We start from the raw sequence: 27979 nt of genomic DNA on the forward strand, positions 1-27979 counted from the left end.
CAATCGCTAGGGGCCGTAATGTGTTGGAATACATAGCATTTTTTCTTTGCAAATTGATGTACTTTTGCATTGTTGGGTTCGAGATAATGAGCTATAAAATTGAGTTGTTTTCGTTGATTTTCTTTTTTTGTTTCGCATCAGCGCATTTCCATTAGTTGGTATCGATTTTTGAAATATACTTAATTTGCAAAAGTTTTAAGAAGAAAAAATTTCACACATACACCTGTGTGCACAATAATAGCAACACGACAAATTACAAAGTTTTAACTATTTAATTATTTTTTATTCAATTTTCTCTTATTCTTTATATAAATGGAGTTCCCTCTAGAACGAAAACTGTACCTATAACTCAATGTTTCAAACTTTATACAAAGTTTAAAACGTTAAACTAATTTTCATCGAAATTTCAATTTTTCTAATTAGAATCTTTATGAAATATGTTGGGCACGCATTGTATAGCACATGGACTTTTTTAATTTTTAATTTTTTCCCGTTTTTTAATTAAACTTGACTACTAATTTTCTAATCTGTCTCTACTTATAATTAAAAGAAGACTTTTTAAAAATATTTGAATTTTAATATAATTTCCTATAACATTTTTTCAGTAAACATTTTTAAAATTTTATAAACAGCCCTTAGGTGTTTCTTACTTTTCAACCTTAAAAAGATACCCAATTGTGTCATAAGAATAAAGTCCAGTTTACTTGGATATCATTGAAGGCGATCTCGGAATTTGCTTAGAGTTTTTATATCCTCTTTTACTAAAGAAACTTTTAAGTCCCGACGAATTTGGGCATTCGTCACGTACCAGGGAGGGATCAAGTTACGTTTACCAGGGAGCGTACGGTCTTGGACTGAAAACATTGCAGAATCTCCAAGTTTGAATTTGATGTAATTGGTTTGACCACAGATTTATAAAGGATAAGCTCGTTGGTCATTGAGAGGGAGGATTTACGGTTTAACAGCCAATCCATGTTTCGAAATATTACCTGAAAGGCTTCCCTTGTTGCAATTTGCATCTAATACTATGCGAGTTTAGATTTCTTTTAATTGACGGTGTTGTGCATTTTTTCCATTTAACGAAAGCTCGAAATATTTTTTATATAACGAAAAGGCTCAAGACCGCCAGCAAAAAAATTGTCAAGAGTCAAATCGATTTTTGAGCTGCTTCAAAGTTGTATAATATTTTACTTAAATTCAATGGACTATAAAACTGCAAACTCGAAATTTTTCTAAAGGACTGATTAAAAAGTTTGAACATTTGTTAAAAGTTTAAAGATTTAAGCTATATAGTTTCCATACTTTTATAAAAAGATAAAAAACTTAAATGAGAAATAAATAAATAGTCAAAACCTTGCAATATATCGCGCTGCTATTATTGTGATCACAAGTGTACATATATTCTAATGTTCTCTAAGTAGGTCTCTGAAACTATAATCAGAAAAACATTTCTTCATATAAAACTTATTTTCTCTTAAACAGTGAAAGTATAGGGTGACCATATAAGAACAATAGCAGAAAAATTGTTGGTAATATAACAACATAGTAAGATATTGAGTTGATTGTGGATACATTCACCCGGATTCAATTCTTATGTCAGCACTATACAATGTTATAAGCTGGGTTGCCCCCCTAATTGACGCACAGTCGACGTTTCTAGGAATTTTTCATTACAATTATCTAATTGGTTGACGGCTTAGGGTTCGAAGGAGTACATCCACGCTCAAACTTCTCTTCTGTGCGACGAATGGCATGTGCACTGTAGTCATAATGCCGACCAGCCTCACGACAAAATCACGCTGCGTTTTGAAACTGAAATTTGCGATGTGTATGGAGAAGGTGTAATAGGCGAGTATACACCACGGATATGGTTTGCAAAGTTTAAAAATGGTGACTTTGACATCGATGACACGTCTCACAGTGGAAGGTCTTCTGAGTTCCCATCTTCATCCAAAGAAGATCATGATATCTGTTTGGTGGGACTTGGAGGGCATGGTGCACTGGGAAATGCGCGAAAAGAATGTCACGGTCAACAAAGGGCTCTACATTGCCCAGCTACACTGCGCGAATGGGGCTATTCAACTGAAAATACCTGATCGACATGGTCAAAACGTACTCCTTCACGACAGCGCCAGGCCCCATGTTGCACAAGTCGTCAAAGCCGCACTCCAAGAGCTCGAATGGGAGGCTCTTCAGCATCCGCCGTATTTTCCGGACTTTCGCACCGCCCAATTAACATCTTTTCTGCTCCTGTCAAACCATAAGAAGGGCGTTACCTTCGATAACAAAGAGGCTCAATAACTTCTTTGACTCCAGCCCAGGTGATTTTTGGCAAAACGACATCAACAAATTGATCAAGAGGTGAGAAGTTTTTGTAAACAGCAACGGCGAATATATTATTGATTAACTTATTGATATAATTATTATTTTTGTGTAAACAAAAGTCTTCGGTAAAAATGCTACGAACTTATTCCCCAACCCAATATATATTTTGATAACTGGATGTTATTGATGACTTTCATAGCAGCTGAAACATAGCAAACGCTGTCATTATAATACCCTTTCTAAAATTACCTTTTATTGGGAGACATAAGTACATGTCTTCTACTAAAGATATGCTTAAGAATTATAACTGTAAACTGTGTCGAAGTCGCCTAAAGATTAATTTGCGCATAGTCGGTTTAATAAAATGAGATACTTCGCGCTGTTCTTCAAACTCATTTACTTCTTTTCTTTACCCAATTTAGGAAGAGCAAAGCTAATAAAGCGGCTGTTGATGACTAGAATGGAGCCACTCCCGTTCATCAGCAGATATAGCTTCATGCGAATAACTCACTTAAAGCTCACTCGCTATAAAAACTTGTTCTTTAAAAGAAGTGAAAAATAGTTGTACGCTGAACTTTAGATCCACGACATGAAAAGACCTTCCAACTAAAGCCAAAGCTGTTGCTACCGCCCAAGGTATTGCTCCTTTTACACCCTTTATAATTTAATACAATATAATCGTTATACTTTTGTAAAGCTCTTGTTTTTCATATCAAAAACACAAAAATTTTCGTGAAGTCTTACAAAATTTCAGTTTGGGAAGTTTAACGCAATTTACAAAGCTATTTGCATAAATACCTATTATGCATTACATTTCATAGGAAAAAATTAATACATACTCGTATATAAAACATTATCTTTCCGGAACGTTTACGGAATTAACGATTTATGCTATGATGCAGTGACTTAAATTTTACGACGCAAGTACATACATAATTATCAGCAGTGTCAAAAACACACATCAAATTTTCTATAATACACTAGCATTAGTACGAGTAAAGCATGTGCGTTTATGCAGGAACAATATACTAAATTTATTTAATTTTCTTTGAAGTGTCTCGTTTACTTAGTAACAAGACCATCAGCCAACGACTTCGCCAACGCCACACACACTTATTCTCACACATGATTTATGTTATTATTTTTGCACAGAGTTCTCTATAATCAAAGAACATCAATCGCTATTGTAATGCTCAATTATGAACACAAATTCTTACATACTTGATTCACAAGTACATACATATTCACTTACACCCATACAAAGCCATACATATTTATTGAATTTATGAACTTTTAATGCAATAACAACCAAATCAGCCTTTGCAGATATCTTACTTTTTATGCTTCGATGCCTTGTAGACAACGCAAAAACAAATCGTTAATGTATATTTTCCACATTCAATTCCGAAATTGTTAACAAATGCTAAAATTGTAAATCAGCAACATCCGACGCCCACTTTGTTTGTTTCTTCAAAATTATTAGATAGAAACGATTCTGAATTGAAGTCTTTATTTGCGCGCATTAACCAACGTAGGATGATGAGGCCAGCGTTGCTTACACATTTATGTGCTTGAATGTGTACACTTCGCTTCGAGTAGAATTGAACTTAAATGCATTCAATTATTTGTTGAAGAGGCTGCCTGCTTGGCTGCCACTTTCTAAGCGTGTGGGTGACTGCGAAAAATGTAAAGATGCTTATCAAAATCAGATACAGGGTCTTTTAAATACCGGTTTAAATTCTCTCTTAAATTCAAATTTAGCACACACCTATGAATTTAATCAGAAATTCATATACTGTATTTGGTAGCAAGACATGAGGGTCACAAAGGACACGAGAAGACAGACTTTTATGCCAAAAAAGAGGCGAAAGGGCCATTTATTGGACCAATCTCATTTTTCGCCTTTAATTAAAACAACCGCAAAAAGAAAATCAAAAAATGGGTCCAAAAAAATCTAAGAAATACTGGAACGGCAAAAGCGGCCTTAATAAGTCCAAAAAAGTTCCTAAACTTTAATGCCAACAGAGCAAAATCTACTCTAACCCTAGACAAAAATGTCTAAAGATTACTCTGTGAAGCACCGGCCACTTTGCTTACAATAAACCCACCCTTCAATGCAATAGGACTATCTAGCACTAGTTTATGCAGGTTCTGCTGTGGAGAAGAGTAGTCCAAGGAACACTTAATTACCAACTGTGAAGCATTAGGCCACAGGAGACACGGAATCCTGGGATCGTACCTACTAGAGGATGAAGACTTACAACTGCTCCCCCTAAGTAGCTAGTTCTATTCCTCGCAATACTAAATAATTATAATTAAGGGCAGAATAGATCATTCAGGTTGAAGTGCATAAAAGCCTTAACCGAATTCGTACAACCATTACCATTCATATGTTGAAAAGGATATGAATAATAAGTGATATTTTTCAAATGTATCCCGTATTCTCGCTATAGACATGGATTCTTTTAGTTAAATTTTCAAAGACATAATTGCGGCTCGATCTCGTCAATTTCGGACCGCATGCTATATTTTAAAGGTCTCTGGTAAGTTCACATAAGCTATACCCTTGAGATGGTTCTACATAAAATAATCCAAAGGTTCCAAAGGACCCATCTTGATGTTCAAATTACTACAGTACTTGTTTATCGTGAAAAATTCTTCCCGGTATTTATTTTGCAAGAAATTGGCTCTGGCTTAGCGCATAATCAGCCAATGTTGCTGCTGGATCTTTATTCGCTGGGCTATGTCTATGTCGTCGTAAAGCTCATATAGCTCATCGCTCCATCGCCTGCGATACTCGCCGTTGCCAACGTGCAAAGGTTCAAAAATCTATCTTACGCAGAATCTTTCTCTCAAACACTCCAAGCGTCGCTTCATCGGATGTTGTCATCGTCCAAGCTTCTGCGCCATACGTTAGGACGGGCATGATGAGAGCCTTGTAGAGTGTTAGTTTTGTTCGTCGAGAGAGGACTTTACTACTCAATTGCCTACTTAGTCCAAAGTAGCACTTGTTGGCAAGAGAGATTCTAAGTTGGATTTCAAGGCTGATATTGTTATCGGTGTTAATGCTGGTACCTAAATACAGTCCTTTACAACCTCGAAATTATAACTGTCAACAGTGACGTGGGTGCCGATACGCGAGTGCGCCGACTGTTTGTTTGATGACAGAAGGTACTTTGTTTTGTCCTCGTTCCCCACCAGACCCATTCGCTTTGCCTCTTTATCCAGTTTGGAGAAGGCAGAACTAACAGCGCGGTTGTTAAGGCCGATGATGTCAATATCATCGGCATACGCCAACAATTTTACGCTCTTATAAAATATTGTGCCTGAGCGATTAAGCTCTGCGGCCTCTCCAACATCAGAATAAAGAAATCACACGACAGCGAGTCACCCTGTCTGAAACCTCCTTTGGTATCAAACGGCTCGGAGAGGTCCTTCCCAATTCTGACGGCGTTGCTGGTGTTGAGCAAAGTCATCTTGCATAGCATTAGTTTGGCGGGATACCAAATTCAGACATCGCGGCATACAAGTAACACCTTTCCGTACTGTCGAATGCAGCTTTGAAGTCGACGAAAAGATGGTGTGTGTCGATTCTCCTTTCATGGGTCTTTTCCAGGACTTGGCGTATTGTGAATATTTGGTCGATGATAGACTTTCCAGGTCTAAAGCCGCACTGATAAGGTCTAATCAGTTGGTTGACGGTGGGCTTCAGTCTTTCACACAATACGCTCGCTAGAACCTTATAGACGATATTTAGCAGACTAATCCCGCGATAATTGGCATAGATTGCAGGATCACCCGACAGTCCGTCGGCGCAGGCGGCTTTGATGTTCCTTAGTCACAATATCGCTATTCTCACCTCGTCAAGGCCGGGTAGCGGAACGACAGTTCCGTCGTCACCGATTGGGGTGTCGGGATCTTCACATTCTTTGTGGCATGCGCAGCTGACACTATTTAACAGGTTTGAGAAGTGTTCCCTCCATAAGTTAAGTATGCTGTGGATGTCAGTCACCAGATCACCGTCTTTGTCCTAACACTGAAATATGTACTTGTATAAAACAAAACTCTGCCAAAACAGAAGCTGACACTTTAAACACCCTTTACAAACATATATACCTTTAAATGTGAGTGGATATAAATGATGTTGCTTTGATTCTTTGAAAACTGGCTGTCAAAAATAACAATTTGTTGTCACCTCGTTCTAATTGGCCAAACAGTCGCTGCTAATTAGAAAACATAAACAATTCATTGTGGCGGTAAATACTTCCTAAATACTTCTCTTCCAACGAGCACTCTTATGAACACTTATCAACAATTTGTTTAGACAAATTCTGCTTAAGCGGTGAGGTAACGTAGTCTGAATGGGGGTCCGACAGAAATGTGTGCAAAGGGATATCAAACGAAGTGCAGGAATAGAAAGGATTTATGAGTCTTAATGGCAACATGAATACTTAAAAGTGAAGGCGCCGGAGTATCTGTGCATGGATGCACATAAATGTATATGTGGGGCATTAGACTTAAGAAAATTTCGGCTTAAATTTAGAATATTTCAAATGTTCCACACAAATACCTATAAGTTTAATTTATACTCCAAAAGTTGCATGTGAGATTTATTTTTAAAAAGTTGTCCTTCTCAACTACACGACTAGCTCGAATAGCACACAGCACAAATCTATATTGTATAAAATGAAAAGAATTTAAGACAAGCAAGCAGACACACAAGCCGATCTGAGTTTCCTTTTTTCTTAAGTTGAGGAGAACGCGAAATCACTAATTGGTCAAACTTCAATACGACCTTTCTCTTTGAGCTACAGCCCGCAAAAAACTATATCACCTTAGTATTTGGACCAGTTTGACGCTTTTTTTGTTTTTTTGAATGTTAATTATTTTTTCAAATCATTGTCTAACAAAAATCATATATACGAGGTCTATTCACAAAACAAGGTGAATTTTCAAATTTCGTGGCTACGTATATTTCAATTATTTTTTTTAAATTATTTTCTTTTTAATTATTTTTGTTTTTATGTTGGTACACCCACCTCCGAGATATGTTCATGGTTTTTTAAACACACCTTGTATGTACTTTGTCTTGCGGTGTTTTATTATGACAATTCACAGGCTTCCGCACATCCTGGCTGAGGAGACTGTACGTCTCGACGCTTTCGACATTTCTGGAATCTGCACGATTTGTATGCTAACTTAGCACTTGGAGATATCAAATATTTCAATGATGATTTTTTTTTATTTTTATTAATCACAATGGGTACTTATTGCATATATACAATCATATCTTTAAAATAAAGAACGTAACACGCATAGATACGTTTAAAAAAAAAAACAGAATTAAAAACAAAAAACCAAAGTTTTTTAAAAAACGATTTAAAAAAAGCTATTTAAAAATGTTTTTTAATAGATAAATACGTTTTTTACGATTTTTTTTTAATATTTTTTTTCACAAAGGGTTTTTTTATTTAATTATGAAAGTGCCAAAAATAACAACTGGATATGCTTCAGGACTCTATACCAAAATTTTCGATTTTGAATAAATCTCACATTTAACAGTTTTTTTTAATTTCTTTGGATTATTTGTATTAAAATTTGGCCAACAAATAAAACGAATTTTTCAGAAAAATGTACGACAATGTCCCAAATATTTGGACCACTTCTCATTTCTTGCCGATGAACCACAGCATGACAGAAAAATATTTTTTTTAATCACTGCATTTAAACAACGCCAGAGGAGGAACTGCAATTCTGGTTAAAAATAGTATATATATAAATAAATGTCGAAACGAACGAAATATGCTTAACTGCGGTATATAATCCTCCACGACACAATATCAAATCAGAGCAGTATAAACAACTACTTCAAAAGCATATGGGGAGACTCATAATAGAAGGAGATTTCAATGCAAAACACGTTCATTGGGACTCGAGACTCACAACAACTAAAGGTCGTGAACTCTATAAAGCTGCAAGAGAAACTGGCTGTGAATTTATCTCCACCGGCAAACCTACTTATTGGCCAAGAGACCAAAATAAAACTCCAGATCTAATTGACTTCTTCATTGCAAGAAAAGATTTGCAAAAAATCCTTGCTAGTATATGAAGGAACAGACCTGAATTCAGATCATTCACTCGTATATTTAAAACTAAGTGAAGGCATTGAACTTAAACAACAAGCGCCTACTCTGACCAACAAGTTTACTGATTGGGAGTATTTCAAATATACGCTTAATCAAAACATTGAAAAACAAAATACACTCTCGTCACATAATGAAATTGATGAAGAAGTATTATTGCTTACCCAACAAGTCCAAAATGCCGCATGGTATAGCACACCAACTCAAACAGAAAAACAAGCTGGACTTCGTTATCCAAATGAAATACTTTCCCTTATCGCCGAAAAAAAAAATTGAAGAAAAAAGTAGCAACGAACCCGACAACCATCGCTAAAAACTTTGTTAAATAAAATGACTCAACATTTAAGAGAAGAAATGAATAAACTGAAAAATGTATCCTTCAATCACTATATACAGGAACTAACAGCGGAAAAAAGTACTGACTAATCCTTATGGAAATCTACAAAATACCTCAAAAGGCCAACTATACAAAACCCTCCAATTAAAAAACCCCATGGCTTGTGGGCTAAGAGCGATATTGAAAAAAAAGTCTTTGCTGATCACTTAGAAAACACATTTAAGCCTCATGAAACACATCATGCACAATAGCTTACAGATATTCATCAAGTTGAAAACCAGTTCTGTTTGTCTTCGCCTGCAGAGATAAAGCGTGAAATAAATCTCCTGAAATCTAAGAAGGCACCCGGCTTCGATCTTATCACCGCTGAAACTTTAAATAATATCCCTCAAAAAACATTGATTAAGCTAACAAAAATTATAAATGCATGCCTTAAGCTAAAATATGTGCCAACGTACTGGAAAATTTCAGAGGTAATAATGATACCAAAACCTGGCAAAAGTCCTCACGAAGTGTCATCATACCATCCGATCTCCTTGCTACCTATAATGTCCAAACTACTCGAAAAAATAATTCTGCAGCGGTTAAAGCCTTTGATTGAAAAAAACGCCTTATTCCTACGCACCAGTTCGGATTTCGAGCAAAGTACTCAACAATCGAACAAGTGCATAGGATCACAAATATGATAGAAGAAGCAATCGAAAAAAAAAGTGTACTCTTTCATATTTCTCGATGTTGCTCAGGCCTTCGTCAAAGTATGGCATGACGGACTACTCCATAAAATTAAAATCTTGCTTCCAAGGGAGTTTTCGGACCTATTTACTTCGTATCTAAATAACAGACATTTCAGGATCAAGTGCGATAGCTCTTATTCACGTCTAAAGCGAATTAAAGCCGGGGTTCCACAAGGCAGTATCCTTGGCCCTATACTTTACGTGCTTTTCACATCTGACCTACCGGTCTCTGAGACTAGCACTATAGCTACCTTTGCTGACGATACGTACATTTTAGCAATTGGAGACGATGAGACACAGTCCACTCGCAAACTTCAGGAAGATGTTAACAAAATCACCGAATGGACTATAAAGTGGCGTATAAAACTTAATGAAGCCAAGTCACTTCATGTGGATTTTACAAACAAAAAAATTCAATATCATCCTGTATATTTTTCTGGCACGAAAATTCCTTACTCTATTACGGCGAAGTACTTAGGGATGACGCTTGATGCCAAACTATGCTGGAAAGAGCACGTTAAAATAAAACACGTGGAAGAAGGTCTCCTCTTTCCATACAAAACAAACTTTTAATTTATAAACAAGTATTTAAACCTGTGTGGACTTATGGTATACAGCTATGGGGCTGTGCCAAATAAACTCATATCGAAAAAATACAACGATTTCAAAACAAGTTTCTAAAGAACGCAGTAAACGCACCATGGTATGTGAGGAACATTGATTTACATCGTGACCTCAAGATGTCATTAGTATCAGAAGTTGTCAAACATTACGCTGTATCTCATGCCGAAAGGCTCGAAAAACATACTAACCCGGAGGCTCGGCGACTTGCCAATTTAGATGACCAATGCCGGAGACTTAAACGAAAAAAACCAAATGATCTTGTTCCAGAAATTTTGATGACTGAAATATATGTAAATTTCTGTCAGCTGTCTTCCAGTTATATACGTATTTCCTGTAAATACTGTCGAATTTAACAAAATAATATTACTCGATGGTTGTGTAATAGAATGAAATGTATTTAAATATTTATAACGTTTCAATACAAAAAAAAAAAATGCATTATTTGGGATAATTCTATGCACATAATGGTGGTCGCCGTAGCCGAATGAGTTGCTGCGTGACTACCATTCGAAATTCGAAGAACGTAGGTTCGAAAATCCGTGAAACACCAAAATGAAGAAAAAGTTGTGTTCTAATAGCGGCCCTTGGCAGGTAATGGCAAGTCTCCAAATGTTATTCTGACATGAAAAAGCTCCTGGTTTTCTGGCGTTGGAGTCGGCTTACAATTGGAGGTACCTCTATTTGTGAAACAACAGCCACATATAGGAGGAGGAGCTTGGCCAAGCAACCAAAAACGGTGTAATTATATATATATGTATGTGGAATAAGAAATATATATATATATATATATATATATCTATGGAATAAGAAAGCAGAAGAACAAATTCATATATTTTTTCACATACACATGTACACTACACTTCTATTATAGAAGCTCTATCTATATTACATATTTCTCGAAGCTATGCAAAATATTTGCGGTTTGGTGCTAGTATGCAGAGACTTTCTACCATAGGCCAACTTCCTGCTGGCACTCATTGCAGCACAAATTCACACCAACCACATATCGATTACTTTGCGCTAACGCCTACAATGATCACCACCAGTCGCCCATCATCCTTCGCTTTATCGAGTGCCCCACTATTTCCATTGTCTATTTGTTCTTATTGCGACTCGTAAAGTCCATTCATGGCTATGAAGTCACCAACCAACCAACCAACCAACAACAAACTAGAATCTTCATCAGCAGCAATCAGCGCATCGTAAGCAACTGACTGGCTAACAAACACACAAGCCGACAAACAAACACAAACACCCCATGTTAGTTACGAGTATACAATTGGCAATTTTATTGAAGCCGCAAAAATTGCATTTGGCCACGGCTGTGTGGCCGACTTTAATGGTGTTGCAAGTTGTAAGTTGCAATTGTTAACCGACGGCCTGCGCCTTTTCTTTTTGGCACTTTCCACCCGAACACTTGACTGCATCGGCCCTTAAATGAAATTGCTGGCAAATATTCGAGCAGCAGTAACAGCAAAAAAAGGGAAATTGTGGTAAAAGCTCGAATTAGAGCATGAAATTGCCACACGATGTGCTGTGCTGGCCATGAGGGTAAAACTGACACAACCACATGCATACCAAAACTTGTGCATACTACTATTAATGCGCTTACAAACTTTTAGAACATACTAGTACATTCATCTGTACATACATACACACATGTGTATGTATATGGAATGTAATCATGTGCTGTGATATTTCACACTTCACGTTCGTCCTTTGCCGTCTCATGGATGTTGCAATTTGCCATCCGAAAATCTATGAAAATAGAACTAAAATCAAATGAAACTAAAAGTTCAAATATGCGTCGCTGATTGGATTTGGCACAAATTTTAAATGAGATTTTTCACACCCCAGTAATTTATTTTTGCAACTTTATCAACTCTTTTTGTGCCAATTTCCAATATTTAATTGTTTAAATGTTCTTTTTATTTCCTTCTTTTTTCTTTTCATTACTTGTAGCACTGATTGCGCTTAATTGCTTTGATGGCTTATTCTAGCGCAGCAAAAAACTTTTATTTTTCATTCGATATTTTCGCTGTCTATTGTCAAAATGCGCGCTAAAAATATTTGCCTTCAAATTGCTTACCCACACAATATTTCGCTTGCTCAGAAGCGAGATAAGAAGTCAAATGGCAAAGGAGGTGCCTCATTCATTGTTCGTAATAATATCGTTCCATTTAGTTGTGGGCTTTTAAATGTTTGCATCTTATTTTCTGGGAAATGTATTTTGATGATAATTGCAACAGTAAACACTCATTTAATAGGTCAACTTAGCGAGCAGCAATTGAGCTCGGGATATCGTACAGTAGAGCCACGGTCAACTTTATTTATTGATTTTTTATTGCCGTATAGATAAACAGAGTTATTGTTTCTGGACACACAAACGTGATATATGAAATTCGAGATCTGATTATTCTTGGTAAATAAACGGACAATAAGAGCAAAGTTCTTATTGAGTTGCTCATGATAAAATTGATAGAAATGATATACCCTATGGTCAGAAAGTACCGGAAATATTTAAATAAAACAAAACAGAGTTAAATTTCGGGCAAATTTATTGTATCTCCTTCAAAATATGACCCGTCTAAAGCAGCACATGTGCCAATGTTTAACGCAGTCCTCCATGCACCCCTGGTAGGCGGGCGAAGGGATGGCCCTCAGATCCTTCGCCGCATTCTCTTTGATCTCCTCTACCGACTGAAATCTCCTTCCACGAAGTGGTAACTTCAACTCGGGAAACAAAAAGAAGTCGCACGGGGCCAAATCAGGTGAATACAGTGCTTGCACAATGGTAGGTACTTGGTGTTTGGTCGAATAATCCAGCACAATTTGGGCTCGGTGCAATGGCGCGTTATCATCATCCAAAATCCAGGAATTGTTTGCCCAAATTTCCGGCCGTTTGCGATGTACAGCATCTCTCAAATGTTTCAAAACGGATAAATAATATTCTTTATAGAATGCCTGGCCCAATGGGTACCTTCCATGGTGCACTATGTCTTGGCAATCGAAGAAAACAGTCAACATCACCTTCACTTTTGAGCGGCTTTGGCGCGATTTTTTCGGTTTCGGACTCAGACATTCAAACAACAGTTACTTGGTTTCCATGTAAAATTCATAGACCCATGTCTCGTCGCCAGTAATTTTCCATTTCATGAAGGTTGGATCACTTTGGGCTTCAAAAATCATCTCCTCAGCAACTGTATTTCGTTGGTGTTTTTGCACGAAATTCAGGTCCCCCGGAATGAGCCTGGCTGTAACACGTCTCATACCCAAAACATCAACCACAATTTGTTGTGGCGTTCGATATGAAATGCCAAGCTCACTAGAAATCTCTCTTAAGCTGGTATGACGACTGGCTGACGAGCTGGCACGATTCCTTTCACTTTCTTCACATTTTCATCTGTGTTCGACGTCGATGGGCATCCAGAACGAGGCAAATTTTCCACCGCTGTACGACCACTTTTAAAGTCTTTATACCACTCGTATGCTCTTGTTCTTGATAGAGCAGATTCGCCAAATGCTTTTTGCAATATTTTCAGTGCATCGGAATACGAAATTTCGTTCGCAACACAAAATTTCAAATTTGTTCAAAAAAATTATCCATGGTAAAATGCGACAAATTGAAAAAATTTGACTGAAGTAAACAAACGCCAGGCAGAACTAATGATCCGATGGCGCTAAAAAGTGACAGATGTGTGTCTTACAGTCCTACCAACATAAAAAAAAAATATGGACCGGTTCCCACGTGCGAGGTTCGTTTAAATTAAACATTCCCGGTACTTTTTGATCTTAGGGTATATATATTTTTTTTGCAAATACATTTTTTGTTTAATATTTTGACTTTGGTGTCATGTATGTAGTAGATCCAAGGAAATTTGTGAACATTCACACAATAACAGCGACATTTTCAGAGTCTACAGATAACAGGCACACACATACATGCATTCAACTTTATGTATATATATAGATTGATCCTCTTTCCTTGGCATCCAATTAATATTTCACTACCCTTTACCTTTGAGAGACCCTACTGGGTATTCAATTTCTTCATATCACTCTCATCCATCGTCTATTTGCGCCGCAGCGGTCGCATTACGAGTAATCTACACAGCTGTTCATCGCTGCTGGTATCAAAATTAAAAACTCCTGTGACCTACACTTAGGTGCACCCGCACTCGCGCTCGCATTCACTCCTTTATTTTCTTCATTTATCACAAAATGGAAATCTTGGGTACAGGGGGGTTAAAGGCGCGTGGTCATACATAAGCAAACAAATCCATACATAAATACACTGAGATGCACACATATAAATTGTAACTACTAAAGCAACAACACATCGGCAAAGGCACAGCCAACTTTAGACCTACTTACTTATCTACACGAAACTATAAATCGTCCAAAAACAATAAACATTTCAACCACTTGATGTTATCCTTTCGTTGGCTGCCCCACTCTACAGCAGTCTGACAACCCTGCTGCTGCTACCCTGCTGTTCCCGCTGAAAGAGCGCAAAGCGCGCTGCCAAAAGGCTTGAGGCTAACAAATGTTGGCTGTTGTCGGCTTAGTTGAAAAGTTTTCAATAAATAAATAAACCAAAAGCGAAACGAAACGAAAAGGACGAAGGGAAGGAAGTACAGCGCGCGAGAGATGAAATCGAATAAATTTGTCGGCGAAAGCAATGGCAGCAGCAGCATGGCATCCACCGAATGACCTCCTTTCCGTAAGAGCGGTGCACCTTTTTTTCTCCTCACCGACTGTTGTCTGCTGTCTGTGGTTTTGAATTCTGCCTTCTTACAACGCTTACTTCAAATATTTATGCGCTTTTAATGATACCAAAGTACCGACTGATTGTACATACATATTTATGTATGTGTGTATATATGCATGTATTTACACAGTAGACATTCGGCGACGGTCAGCTGCCACCGCATTTCTATATGTCACTAAAGGGTGTTTTGTTTTTTAGACACATACCACTTTTTTTACATAAAACAAAAACAAAAAACGATGAAATGGCTAACGCTTCCGCGTTTAGTGTTTATAAATAATTTCGGGCATAGCTGTTGAACTCCAAGTACCCCTATACAAAATATGGCAAAGGAGTCGAATTACTTGATCTAAATGACGAATTGGCAGGCGGGTTTTTACGATGCGCTGATCACCAAAAATTTAGCATTAAGCTATTTAATATGACGATGTCAAACCAATTGCAAACTACTTGCCTGCTGCGCTCAGCATTGATAGTAAATTTTGAAAAAGTATGGACCAGTGCTACCTCTGTCAACCACTTTTTTGAGCTGTAATACATATGATCTGGAGAACCTGAAATGAGCCTCATTAGTCTCAAGATTCCACATCAAGTAGGTTTACGGAAATAATAGTAAAACTGTCTTCGTAAAATCTTGCCCATAGTGTACGACCAGAGTTTAGGTTGTTGAATCAAAAAATCTGACTTCTACCACTGTGATGGCTTCTTCGGCACGCTCAGTATTAGCTCATATCAGATAAATACTAACCATAGGTGATTGTACTTTCGATCCCTCGTATTGCGAAAAGCTAGTCAGATACCAAATTAGGCATACCCTACCCTCTTTAAACTTAGTACACAAAATGTAATTTTTTTTATAATTTCCAGGATTTTAATATTTATTCTAGTTTAAATTGTTATGTGCCAGAGTACACTGTGCCAGTACCAAATTGGCAGATTCATTACTTTGACAGCTGGCATAAAAGATCCGTTCTTACGAAAAGTGCTGCGCATACCCAAAAAACAACACCCGCTACATATAAATTTATATATTCCTGGAAGTTCGGTATAATTTTGTTGGCGCTTAGAAACTTTGCGGAAAACAAAATGGCAGTGGAATGAGTGAACTCAAAGTTAAATTACGGGAGAAATAAGTAATTAAAATGCACACGCTCACAACAATGGCTGGCCATTAATGACTACAATAGCAACAACACACGGCAAATTTGTGGGGCGTTAAAACCGCAAATCATCTTAAGAGTCCGAAAGTGGAAATTAAATTTCAAGCCAGCAAGTAAATAATAAGCGCCTCCCTCTCGATTGGGTGTAAGTGGACAGGAAATGAGATAAAATCGCAAACGGAAGTTTGTTAACAAGAGCAAATGCAGCAGCAAGAATAGAATAGCAACACCAACATTGCTAAGCATACAACAAAAAGCGTCAGAAAATCTGTCTTTTGACGCAAATAAAAACGAAAGCTGTGAAAATTTGTATTCTTGCACGCCCACAAACGCACATTTATACACAAGAAAATATACATAAACATACACATTCATATATATGGAATAGACGTCCAAGTTAAGCAATTGAACAAATTAGCAGCAACTCAAACAATTTCCAAACAAACGTTAAATCAAAATGAATGCACGAACGAGTGCGTATGTATGTGGAAATAAATACTTGGAAATATGGCAGGTGGGGAAAAAGACCAATAGACTGAAAGGAAGTAGGCGTGTATCTTTGTGTATTTAAAATAGAAGCACACAAACCTTCATTATGTCCTAAATAACACGAAATTTATAGCAATGAAAGTGAATGGCAAGACGAATGCAAATAAGGTGTGTTTCATATATTGTATATAACCCACCCTCTTTTTAAGGGGAAAACTGAAATATAAGCCTAATCTTTTTGATAACAAGGAAAATACGCATGCAATGTGACAATTATACTATCAATACATTTTATATGCAACCCTTTTTTGGGTGTTTCTTCAGAGTTACCTTAGACGTTAATTTTTCTTCCTTTACCCTGTATGAATTTAAATGACTCTCTACGCCTAGAAGTTTAAATAAGAATGAATAAAGTTTAGCCAGTTGGAGTCAAGTCAGTGCGTTTATATCGGATTGAAATACGGGAAACTTGCTAGCCTCTCTCATATTTTGGTGTTAACTATTAGAAGCAATCCAGACTTATAACTTCACACTTGTATGAACATTCCCATATAACGCCATTATATTTTGTTTTATTTTTTAGTACTACCACCTCTTGCATTTATTTCTACACCTCAGAAGGCAGCAAGCTTTTTTTTTAAATTAACAATAAATTTAACACAGGAAACCAAAATAAAGCTAAAATTTAAATTTAAATCAAATTAAAATTAAAATTTCAAATAAAAATAAAAATTAATATTCAAATTAAACATGTAACATTGGAATAAGTTTTCGCCCTCGCAAAAGCGGTGTCGCTGCTGATACGATTTTTATATTCGCTCTAGTAATATACTGGTGCTAAATTCAATGTGATTTTTAGTCTGAGAGTTTTAGGAGCCACCAAATCTCTTGATGCTCCTTGACTCGACCTATTCAAAAAAAACATACTGGTGATTTGAAGGTGGATATGTGAGGTCTCGACCGCAGTAGTTGACATTCATTTGAAGCGTAAAGATCCTTTTTTATATACTTCATTATTAAATTTTAAACAAAAGTGCAGCTGAAACGTGTCGTATATTGATCAAAATTTACGGTAATCACGCTCCATCAAATGCAATTTGTAAAGATTGGTTTGGATGCTTCCAAAGTGGCAATTTCGATGTGAGCGATAAAGATCGCGAAGGGGTACCGAAAAAATTAACTACAACAATTATTGGAAGAATAGGCATGTCTTGATTATATGTCTAAAGAGTTGGATGTGGACATATCAACCGTCTGTAAACGTTAGGAATGGTCCACATCAATTGAAGGAGAAGAATATCGAAAGACATCTTGTGACGTGTGAGATGCTTCATCAACGGCAGAAAAGAAAATGTTTTCTGCATCGCTTCGTCACTAGCGATCTATTATGGTAAAATTGATCTATTATGATAACCATAAGCGTCGAAAATGTCGCCTGCCAGGTGAACCAGGTCCATCGACAGCGAAAAAAAATATTCATGCTTCAAAGGTTATGTTGTGTATCTGGTGGGATCAGAAGGATATCATCTATTATGAACTCCTTAAACCATCTCAAACCATCAATTTCGATCGTTACCGATTTATCGACTGCAGCTAATGCGTTTGAATCGAGCTTTAACGAAAAGCAGCCGGAATGGAACGGTAGACATGATAAACTGATTTTGCTGCATGACCACCCCAGGCCACACGTTACTAAATCGGTCCAGAAATATTTGGAGGGACTGCCTTGGGACTCTTGCGCCACCCGCCGTATTCCTCAAACATTGCACCTTCGGATTACCATCTGTTCCGATCAATACAATCAGCCCTTATTGGAGAGCGGTTCACTTCTTACGAGAGCATCGCAAAGTGGCTCAATGAATGGATCAAGTCAAAAGAACTCAAATTTTTCGTCAGAGGAATCTGGATGCTGCCTGAAAGATGGAGTAAAGTTGTAGCTTCCAGTGGCACACACTTAATTAATTAAAATTTAAAATAAAATTGAAAGTGAAATTAAAATTAACATTAAAATGAAAAATAAAAGTCAAATTAAATTCAAATACCAATTTAAATTAAAAAGTAAAATTGAAACTAAAATTGCAGCTATAATTTAAATTAACAATAAATTTAAAACTAAAAATTAAAATAAAATTTAAATTTAAATAAAATTAAAACTTAAACTTAAAGTTGAAGATAACAATCGAAATTAATATTAAAATTAGAAATAATAATAAAATTGATATAATAATTTTGTCAAAATCTAAATTAACGGTAAAGATATAACTAGAAATTAAAACTTAATCAAAATTCAAATAAAAAATTTTTAGCTAAAATTGAAATTGCATTGAAATTAAAATTTGCATGAAACATCAAATTTAAGTTAACATTAAAGTCAAAACTAAAAATTCAAATATATCTAAATTAAACTTAAAATTAACATTATAAGTGAAGTTGAAATTAAAATTAAAATTAAAATTAAAATTAAAATTAAAATTAAAATTAAAATTAAAATTAAAATTAAAATTAAAATTAAAATTAAAATTAAAATTAAAATTAAAATTAAAATTAAAACTAAAACTAAAACTAAACTTAAAATCAACATTAAAAGTGAAATTGAAATTAAAATTAAAACTAAAACTAAAACTAAAACTAAAACTAAAACTAAAACTAAAACTAAAACTAAAACTAAAATTTAAATTTAAAATTAAAATTAAAATTAAAATTAAAATTAAAATTAAAATTAAAATTAAAATTAAAATTAAAATTAAAATTAAAATTAAAATTAAAATTAAAATTAAAATTAAAATTAAAATTAAAATTAAAATTAAAATTAAAATTAAAATTAAAATTAAAATTAAAATTAAAATTAAAATTAAAATTAAAATTAAAATTAAAATTAAAATTAAAATTAAAATTAAAATTAAAATTAAAATTAAAATTAAAATTAAAATTAAAATTAAAATTAAAATTAAAATTAAAATTAAAATTAATATTAAAATTAAAATTAAAATTAAAATTAAAATTAAAATTAAAATTAAAATTAAAATTAAAATTAAAATTAAAATTAAAATTAAAATTAAAATTAAAATTAAAATTAAAATTAAAATTAAAATTAAAAATAAAAATTAAAATTAAAATTAAAATTAAAATTAAAATTAAAATTAAAATTAAAATTAAAATTAAAATTAAAATTAAAATTAAAATTAAAATTAAAATTAAAATTAAAATTAAAATTAAAATTAAAATTAAAATTAAAATTAAAATTAAAATTAAAATTAAAATTAAAATTAAAATTAAAATTAAAATTAAAATTAAAATTAAAATTAAAATTAAAATTAAAATTAAAATTAAAATTAAAATTAAAATTAAAATTAAAATTAAAATTAAAATAAAAATAAAAATAAAAATAAAAATAAAAATAAAAATAAAAATAAAAATAAAAATAAAAATAAAAATAAAAATAAAAATAAAAATAAAAATAAAAATAAAAATAAAAATAAAAATAAAAATAAAAATAAAAATAAAATTAAACTTAAACTTAAACTTAAACTTAAACTTAAAATTGAAATTAATATTAAATTAAATTTGAAATTAAACTTAAAATGAATATTAAAAGTGAAATTAGAACTAAAATTAAAATTAGCATGAATGGCAAAACTAAAAATTAAAACCAAAAGTTAAACTAAATTCAAATTCAGATTAGAACTAAAATTAGAAATAAAATAAAATTTAAATAAATATTAAAATTAAAAAGAATAGTAAAAGTAAAATTAAATTCAAATTCAAATTAAAACTGCAGTCAGGATTAAAATTAGAATTCATATTGAAACCAAAACTAAATTAGCATACATATAAACTAAAATGTAAAATAAAAGCTTTTAGTTAACTTCTCACCCCTTTTTGGAATAAAGAAATGTTTGCCTATTTTTAAGAAGATAATATTTTTAACAAAAAAAAATGTCTCTGTAACGTAAGAATGGCTTGTAAATTCATAAACGTATTGCTCGTGAATCAATTTAATATGTACAAAATGTACAAATATGTTTAATCTCTATTTCGGCGCAGCATAAAATTGGTCAGTAGCAGGTGTCTGCCGGTTAACTTTTTTTGCTTATGTAACATTCAGACGCTTCAAGCCAACACCGTTGTTGTCAGCTACTCATTATTTCACTCAAAATTACTATCTAATAATTTATGGGGAAATTCATATCAATTTCGTTTTTTTGTTGGCGCTAAATTACTTAATTTATAGGAAGCAACAAATCAACAAAGCCATTGGGTTTATTTCACAAGCTTTTGACTCGTTTTTCATCTATTCACTAATTGCGATGTCATGTTTCGTTGCGTATATTTAGCATAATAAATAGCTTTATTTGCGTATTAATGAAAATCATTTCTACTTAACTCGCTAAGTCATTTTGAATTACTACGAAATGGAATACTTAGTTGTGGCTTTTATTTTCTCACATAAGGTAATGCACGTTTTTTCAATGGAAATCTTTCGTGGGAATTCAAAAATTCACTTGTACACTAAACTGTGTCAAACACAAAGCTAACACCAAATGAGGAGAGCTGCTGTATGGAAAAAACATAGAAATTTTTTTGTAAAGTTTCATTCTAAAATTGGCAGCTGCATTTCACACATCTTATTGGGAAATACTACTTTCGTTAATTATAATTGTTCTAAACTTACTTATTTATGCTATCCTTAATTATACTGCGTTTTATGATTTCTTTAATTAATTTTACAAGAAGTAGTATTTTCTTTTTCTATTAATCCATGCTCGCCTTCGTTCATCCCAAATTCATCCCCATTTGCAATCCTTCTTTGAGTAACCTCGGGATTGTCGGTAGTATCAATATCATCAGTACACTGGTACATCAAAAATTGTAAACTCTTATAAAAAGCTATGTCCTGCCGATTTATTTCTGCAGCTTGAGCCATATTTCCTAAACCAGAGGAAAGAAGTTATACGATATGAAACCTCATCAACATCAGAAAGGCCTCGCCAGTTTTGATGATACTGCTCCAAGTTATTTAGCACAAATTAAGGCATGACTTTTAACCTTAAGCACTCTAAACCACAACATCTTAAGCTTTCCCCTTTTTCTGACCATTTATGCCGTAATGGACCCTGTGAGTTCCGAACTTGACTTAATAAAATATTTTCCAACACAAACGAAATACGACTTCGCATTCTAGAAACCGTATTACATACTCTACTGTTGAAGTTCCGACATAAACAATTATAACAGAAATTGCCATCTCTAGTGCAAGGCGCGCAATCAATCAGGGCTTTGGAATTTCAAGTATCGGTTTTTTTCTACAGAATAACATAAGTAATGGGTCAGAAAATGGCTCGTCGGAAGAGATGCTCTGAGAAAGCAGCTTGACACCATCGCGCCGAGCAAAATGCTCGAGCGCGAGAACAGCTGGAACTCGGCACAGAGATATATCGAGGACGTACTACGGATCAAAAGATAGACCTCCACAAGAAAACAACCCTATAGCATGAAAGCTGGCTACAAAAACGGTGGACTCAGACGTGACTGAATAAAATAGATGCCGTTCTGGGCCCTCCCGACGTAGGGCAGAAAGTTACCTCGGGAAAGTTGCCTCCACAGAAGGAAACGAGGGATTGTTTTAGTAGTCACCCCACTCAACGCAATAGATCACGGTCGCTGTAAGTGCGATAGCTTAGCTATTTACAAAATTGGTCTTCCTTCACTTAAATAGGATTGGGAAATATTGAATTTGAAGATTAAATTAAAGCGGTAATATCAGCTGATTGCCTCGAAGCTGCAATTTGATTCTATTGGAATATTTTTGTGAGGCACCGTTAATCATTAATATTACACCAATATCCAGAGACGATTCAAATTTGGAAACATGAAATCGGATTTGTCACTGAAAAGTTGAATTGGCAGAATAGGCTACAGTCAATCCAGCCGAATTAAATCAAATTTAATGAATTAATGTTCTTTTAAATTCTTCTTCTTCTTAATTGGCGCGATAACCGCTCACGCGATTTTGGCCGAGTTTAACAAAGCGCGCCAGCCGTTTCTTTCTCGTGCTAACCGGCGACAGTTGGACGCACCAAGTGAAGCCAAGTCCTTCTCCACCTGATCCACCTGGTACCGCATCAAATACTTTCAGAGCCGAAGCGTTTATATCCATTTGGACGATATGACCCAGCCAACGTAGCTGCTGGATCTTTATTCGCTGTGCTATGTATATGTCGTCGTAGAGCTCATACAGCTCATTGTTCCATCGCCTGCGATATTTCCCGTTGCCAACGTGCAAAGGTCCAAAAATCTATCTTACGCAGAATCTTTCTCTCAAACACTCCAAGCGTCGCTTCATCGGATGTTGTCATCGTCCAAGCTTCTGCGCCATACGTTAGGACGGGCATGATGAGAGTCTTGTAGAGTGTTAGTTTTGTTCGTCGAGAGAGGACTTTACTGCTCAGTTGCCTATTTAGTCCAAAGTAGCACTGTTGCCAAGAGAGATTCTACGTTGGATTTAAAGGCTGACATTGTTTTCGGTGTTAATGCTGGTTCCTAAATAAACGAAGTCTTTTACAACCTCGAAATTATAACTGTCAACAGTGACGTGGGTGCCGATACGCGAGTGTGCAGACTGTTTGTTTGAAGACAGGAGGTACTTCCTTTTGTCCTCGTTCACCACCAGACCCATTCGCTTTGCCTCTTTATCCAGTTTGGAGAAGGCAGAACTACCAGCGCGGTTGTTAAGGCCGATGATGTCCATATCATCGGCATACGCCAGCAATTGTACGCTCTTATAAAAAATTGTGCCTGAGCGATTAAGTTCTGCGGCTCTTTTAAATTAGTGTCCTAAAATTAGTAGGCTTTTTTATATATTAGGTGCAACTGAGCAACGCTACTAAAAATTTATAAGAGTCGTTAATAAAAAATAAATTAAAAAATGTGTATGAAAAATTTTAGTCTTTAGAAAAATAAAAATTCATTGTAGCCGAACTAAATAAAATTTCAAACGCCAGATGAACTGCTCTGTGCACTCATATCTACATACATACAAAATAACTTAAAAGATATACATTTTAAGACTATTAATTCATTAACCTCTAACCTAGTTTTTTAATAATTTTTCTTTCTTGTTCATATTTACAGATCACGCCGGTGAACTTGGTTGGGCGTTCACCTTAATCATAGTTTCAATCATATCAGCTCTTATAGGTGCTATTGTAATGGTCATAGTTCTAAGGTGTAGAAGGTGAGTGAGATATTCCCATAATAACCACACAAAACATATGTACATGTATATATAATATATGTATATTTCACTGAAAGCCATTGCCTACAAATACATACAAAAGATTTTTTAGTTGGAAACTCTTAACAAACATCAGCAATATTAGTTAATTGAGCCATAAAACGAAAAACTTAAGCGGCAAACTTGTCATCACCAGTCGGCACCAGTGCCTTTATACATCACCGGAAAAATGGTAGCCATATTATTCAATTAAAACAAATGAAAATAAATACATTGACAACCAAGCACTAAGTCAATTAGTCATCTAATATTATGGCTGGGTTAGCTCTCACAGCAAACCTGCATAATTCTGTACATACATATGTACATACGCGTATATGTAAATTTGAATATGCACCTGATTGTTTTGTCGCCTGCAGTTATGTGCTAATAATAGGAATGAAATTAACACTAGTGTTGCGCGCATCAGTGCGGCCGGTGAATGAGATGTTAATTGGTGCAGCGCGCATGACAGCCAAACAGCAATAAAAAAGCTGATGAATACTTGTTGAATTATGAATACGAAAAACAAATGAAACGAAGTGCGGAATGAGGGCGAGCGGAGTGCATTTTTATGATACAAAAGAATTTCGTGTTTGCGTTTGTAATTTGAGTTGGCGCTTAAGCACTTAAATAGAAATATTTACAGTTTTGTTTTTTATTAATCGCTTATAAGCTTTTATTGCGCGTTTACTTTATGTAGCTTTTTTGCTTTCCCCCTTTTTATTTTTGAATCGAATGCTGTCAAATTAAGTCACGACTATTTAAGGTAAAAGGGAATTATTTTCATAGCACTAATGGCTCGTTAAAATAATTCCAAAACCTCATAAATGAGTTTGAGGCATGCAACCTTTGAAAAAATCGTGCGCTTAACTAGGTTTATTGTCATTTTGATTCTGAATTCCCTCTATATTGTACACAATATGGGTTTAATTACAATATACTGATTTCCATATATTCAAAATTCAAAGCTATAATTCATTTGCGGTCATACGGTGTGAGTAGTCCATTCATCATTCATGGCTAAAGTCCATAAAACATTTGCTCCACTTGTATGTGGGTGGCACAATACCCCTTCACATTTTTGTAAGCACCGTCGCAGATTTTATATTTTAGTAATGATGCAATTATGGCTCAATTAAAATGTCTGTATGGGCATCAAAATACATTATAATACAACCCAAATTGATTTAAATTGCTTGAAGCTTGACAAATGGCGAGCTGCATGAAATCTGATTTTGGCTAGAGAAATAAAATTGGAAATAAATATACGAAGGCTACAAAAAAAATTAAATTGCAACATATTTTCAATACATCCAACGAGTATCAGCGAGTTACTTGCGAGTACGGAGCGCTAAGGTGTGCAAAATTAAGCGCATCTAATATGCAATAAAATTTTAAAACTTTTTTCGCAAATGCCAATAGTGCCAACAAGGAATGATAAACGTTAAGAGTAATTAAAGAACCAATCGCTTATTAAGGAGAGAAAAAATCAGTTTCACAATATTAATAGCCTGCCCAGCAGAGGCGTTACATAGGAGGATGGTTGTATTCGCAAGAACATACAATATTTCCAACCGAAACTTTATTTTATAATTACATTTCATTTCACTTTACTTCAATATGTATTATTATTAATGATTTTCAAACCAAAGTTTCTTAATCTAAATTTTATACCTGTTCATTAACGGATAAATCCAATATACGATATGTAACTTGACAATAATAATAAGATAGGTCTTCGATGGAGGGAAAAGAAAGGGTAGATTAAAAATAAAGAAAAAAGTTGTTATTAGATACTCAAGAGTAGAATTTCATGCGCTAATTCCATGCAATTAATCACTTTTACAGTAATCATAGATTTGTGCCTTGCAGTTAAATCTGTTAAGTACAGCCTTCACAGTGTAGTGGTAATGAGTTCCACATTCTAACAGCGTTAAAGAAAACTAATCTCACGGATGCCAGGTAATTAAGAGGGGAAGTCCATGTAGAAGCCCCAAAATCGGTCATTTTTTAAACATATTTTTAAAGGTGATAAAATAATTATATTAGTTTGAAGCTTTCACACAACTTTAATTAACCTTTCGAGTGTACAAAAAAAAAATTTTTTTTTTTTTTTTCCAAAATGTTGGGTCAGAATCATTTCTTGTCAGCGGGATACGGCCCGAGGTCCCAAACTGCTCTATTTATTACTCTTAATCTAACGATCTGAAACAAAAAAATGTTTTTGGTTTTTTATAACATATTAACGGAAAGGATGAACCAATAAAATTAAAAAACAAATATAAAATTAATTATAAAATAAGCCTTTGAAAAAAAATTCAGAATTTAGGGATATTTATAATTTATCAACGCGAAATATCTGAAATTTTAAGTTTATCCTTCCGATAGTAATGTACAGAAAGGCCTCACCAAACTTCAAACAAAGCGGTCGATAACTTTATGAGTTACAACACGAGCAGTTTTTAAAAATATAGTTTCGAGATAAATGAATTCAAAAGTTTGGTGTGCAGGAGCGCGCGGACCATTCTCTACATATTTAATGTGCTATAGAAGCTATAATATCAGAAATTTCTGCTTGAAAATTTCACAGTATATTCTTAAGATATTATACTTTCGAAATATCGAACAAAAAACGATTTTTTTTAATTTTATATGGACTCCCCCCTTAATTGTTGGAACAATGAAACTGTTGTGTCTCCAAGGCCTTACTGGTGTCAACTTGTCTAACAGATAGGCAGATAACTTGAATATCGTAAGTTTGCACATAAATACGCAATTTCTAGCTGGCAGATAATTTTCAAGACTGAAACCCAATTTCTTGAATTGCCAGGCAAGGTAATATAATATAACTCATTTTATCTTTATAGGGGGCGGTACATTTATTTAAATCTTTCAAATAGCAGGTAGACATCCATTCAGGGGCGAACACAACTGAGTGTAGGTATGTTGATTTTTTTTTTTCAATATTTTTTAATAATAAATTTTTTTTAGTATTTAACTATTGTACATTTCTTAACTAAAAGTATATAGGTAAAACTTTCAAACATTATACAAAATTTAGAAAAGTTCAAAAAATATTATCCAAATGTTGAACTTTTAAAGTTCAACTTTAAGTTTTTAGAAAAGTTTCGGGTATGCAGTTTTTTAGCTTTCTGAATTTTGATAAAATAAAGTGTAATTTTCAAGTGACTGCTGTTGCGGGTTTTTCATTCATAAAAACTGAAGTTGATTCTTTCTAACTATTTGTTGCAAATCATCTTGCGCATTTTCTTCCAGAAGAAATTAATTTTCATATGGAATAAAGTGAAAAATGCGGACAAAACAAAAAATGTTAAAAACCCAAGCAATTTTTTAGCCGCACTTATTTTACTAGAATTCAATGAGCCATGTTCACGCATTCCCGAAGATTTTCTCATCATATCTTTGTATATATACCTATACTCAATAAAAGTGACTCACGGGACAACGCCGCTTGCGCTTTAATACGACTCCGTTAAAACAACTCGTCTGCTAGAGTGCTGCGATGGCAGCACTTAATGGAACGCCGATCTGGGCAGTTTTGGGTAACGCTGTTATAAAAACAACAATCTACCCTGCTTAGTCAACTCATTCTTCTTATAACTTCCGATTTAAAAGCCCTCAACTATCAATAAGAAAAGATCTGCTTAAATAAAATAACATTCGCTAATATCAAATTGACATTTTTTTTCAGATAATTGAACCTTAAATTCATATATGACCGAAAAGAAGCTGAAAGACACCGCTGTAGTATTTGAGAACAATAGAAAATTCCTTTTTCAACTTATTACAGAATATGATTTTTAGCCTGATCGCAAACTTCTAGTCCTAGAGATGCTTTTACATATTAAATTATTTGTTAACTATTTATCATTTTTGAACTGCATTTCTTAAACAAAATCCGTCCCCCCTAAACAAATTTCTAAGTTCGCCCATGAAAATACATCCCAGCCTGTTCAAGCTTTTGGCAATTCCACAGCACGAAGTCAAATTGTGGTACTAGGCATCAAAGTTGATGGCAATGTTGCGCCGATTGAACAAGAATACTTGTATGTACATATGTGCACATAAACAACCGCAGCTTTAGCTCGAATCAAGAACC

General features: G+C 34.4%; 1 protein-coding gene across 1 annotated transcript in view; it reads left to right on the forward strand.

The window, feature by feature from the left end:
• Window positions 1-27979, forward strand: part of LOC129241596 (uncharacterized) — a 122625-nt gene that overhangs the window by 28026 nt on the left and 66620 nt on the right. Inside the window, exon 2 of the mRNA XM_054878020.1 lies at window positions 23715-23817. Coding sequence (XP_054733995.1) covers window positions 23715-23817 — 103 coding nt within the window. The remainder of the gene's footprint in view (window positions 1-23714; window positions 23818-27979) is intronic.

The sequence above is a fragment of the Anastrepha obliqua genome, chromosome 3 (genome assembly GCF_027943255.1).
Source record: "Anastrepha obliqua isolate idAnaObli1 chromosome 3, idAnaObli1_1.0, whole genome shotgun sequence".
Classification (NCBI taxonomy): domain Eukaryota; kingdom Metazoa; phylum Arthropoda; class Insecta; order Diptera; family Tephritidae; genus Anastrepha; species Anastrepha obliqua.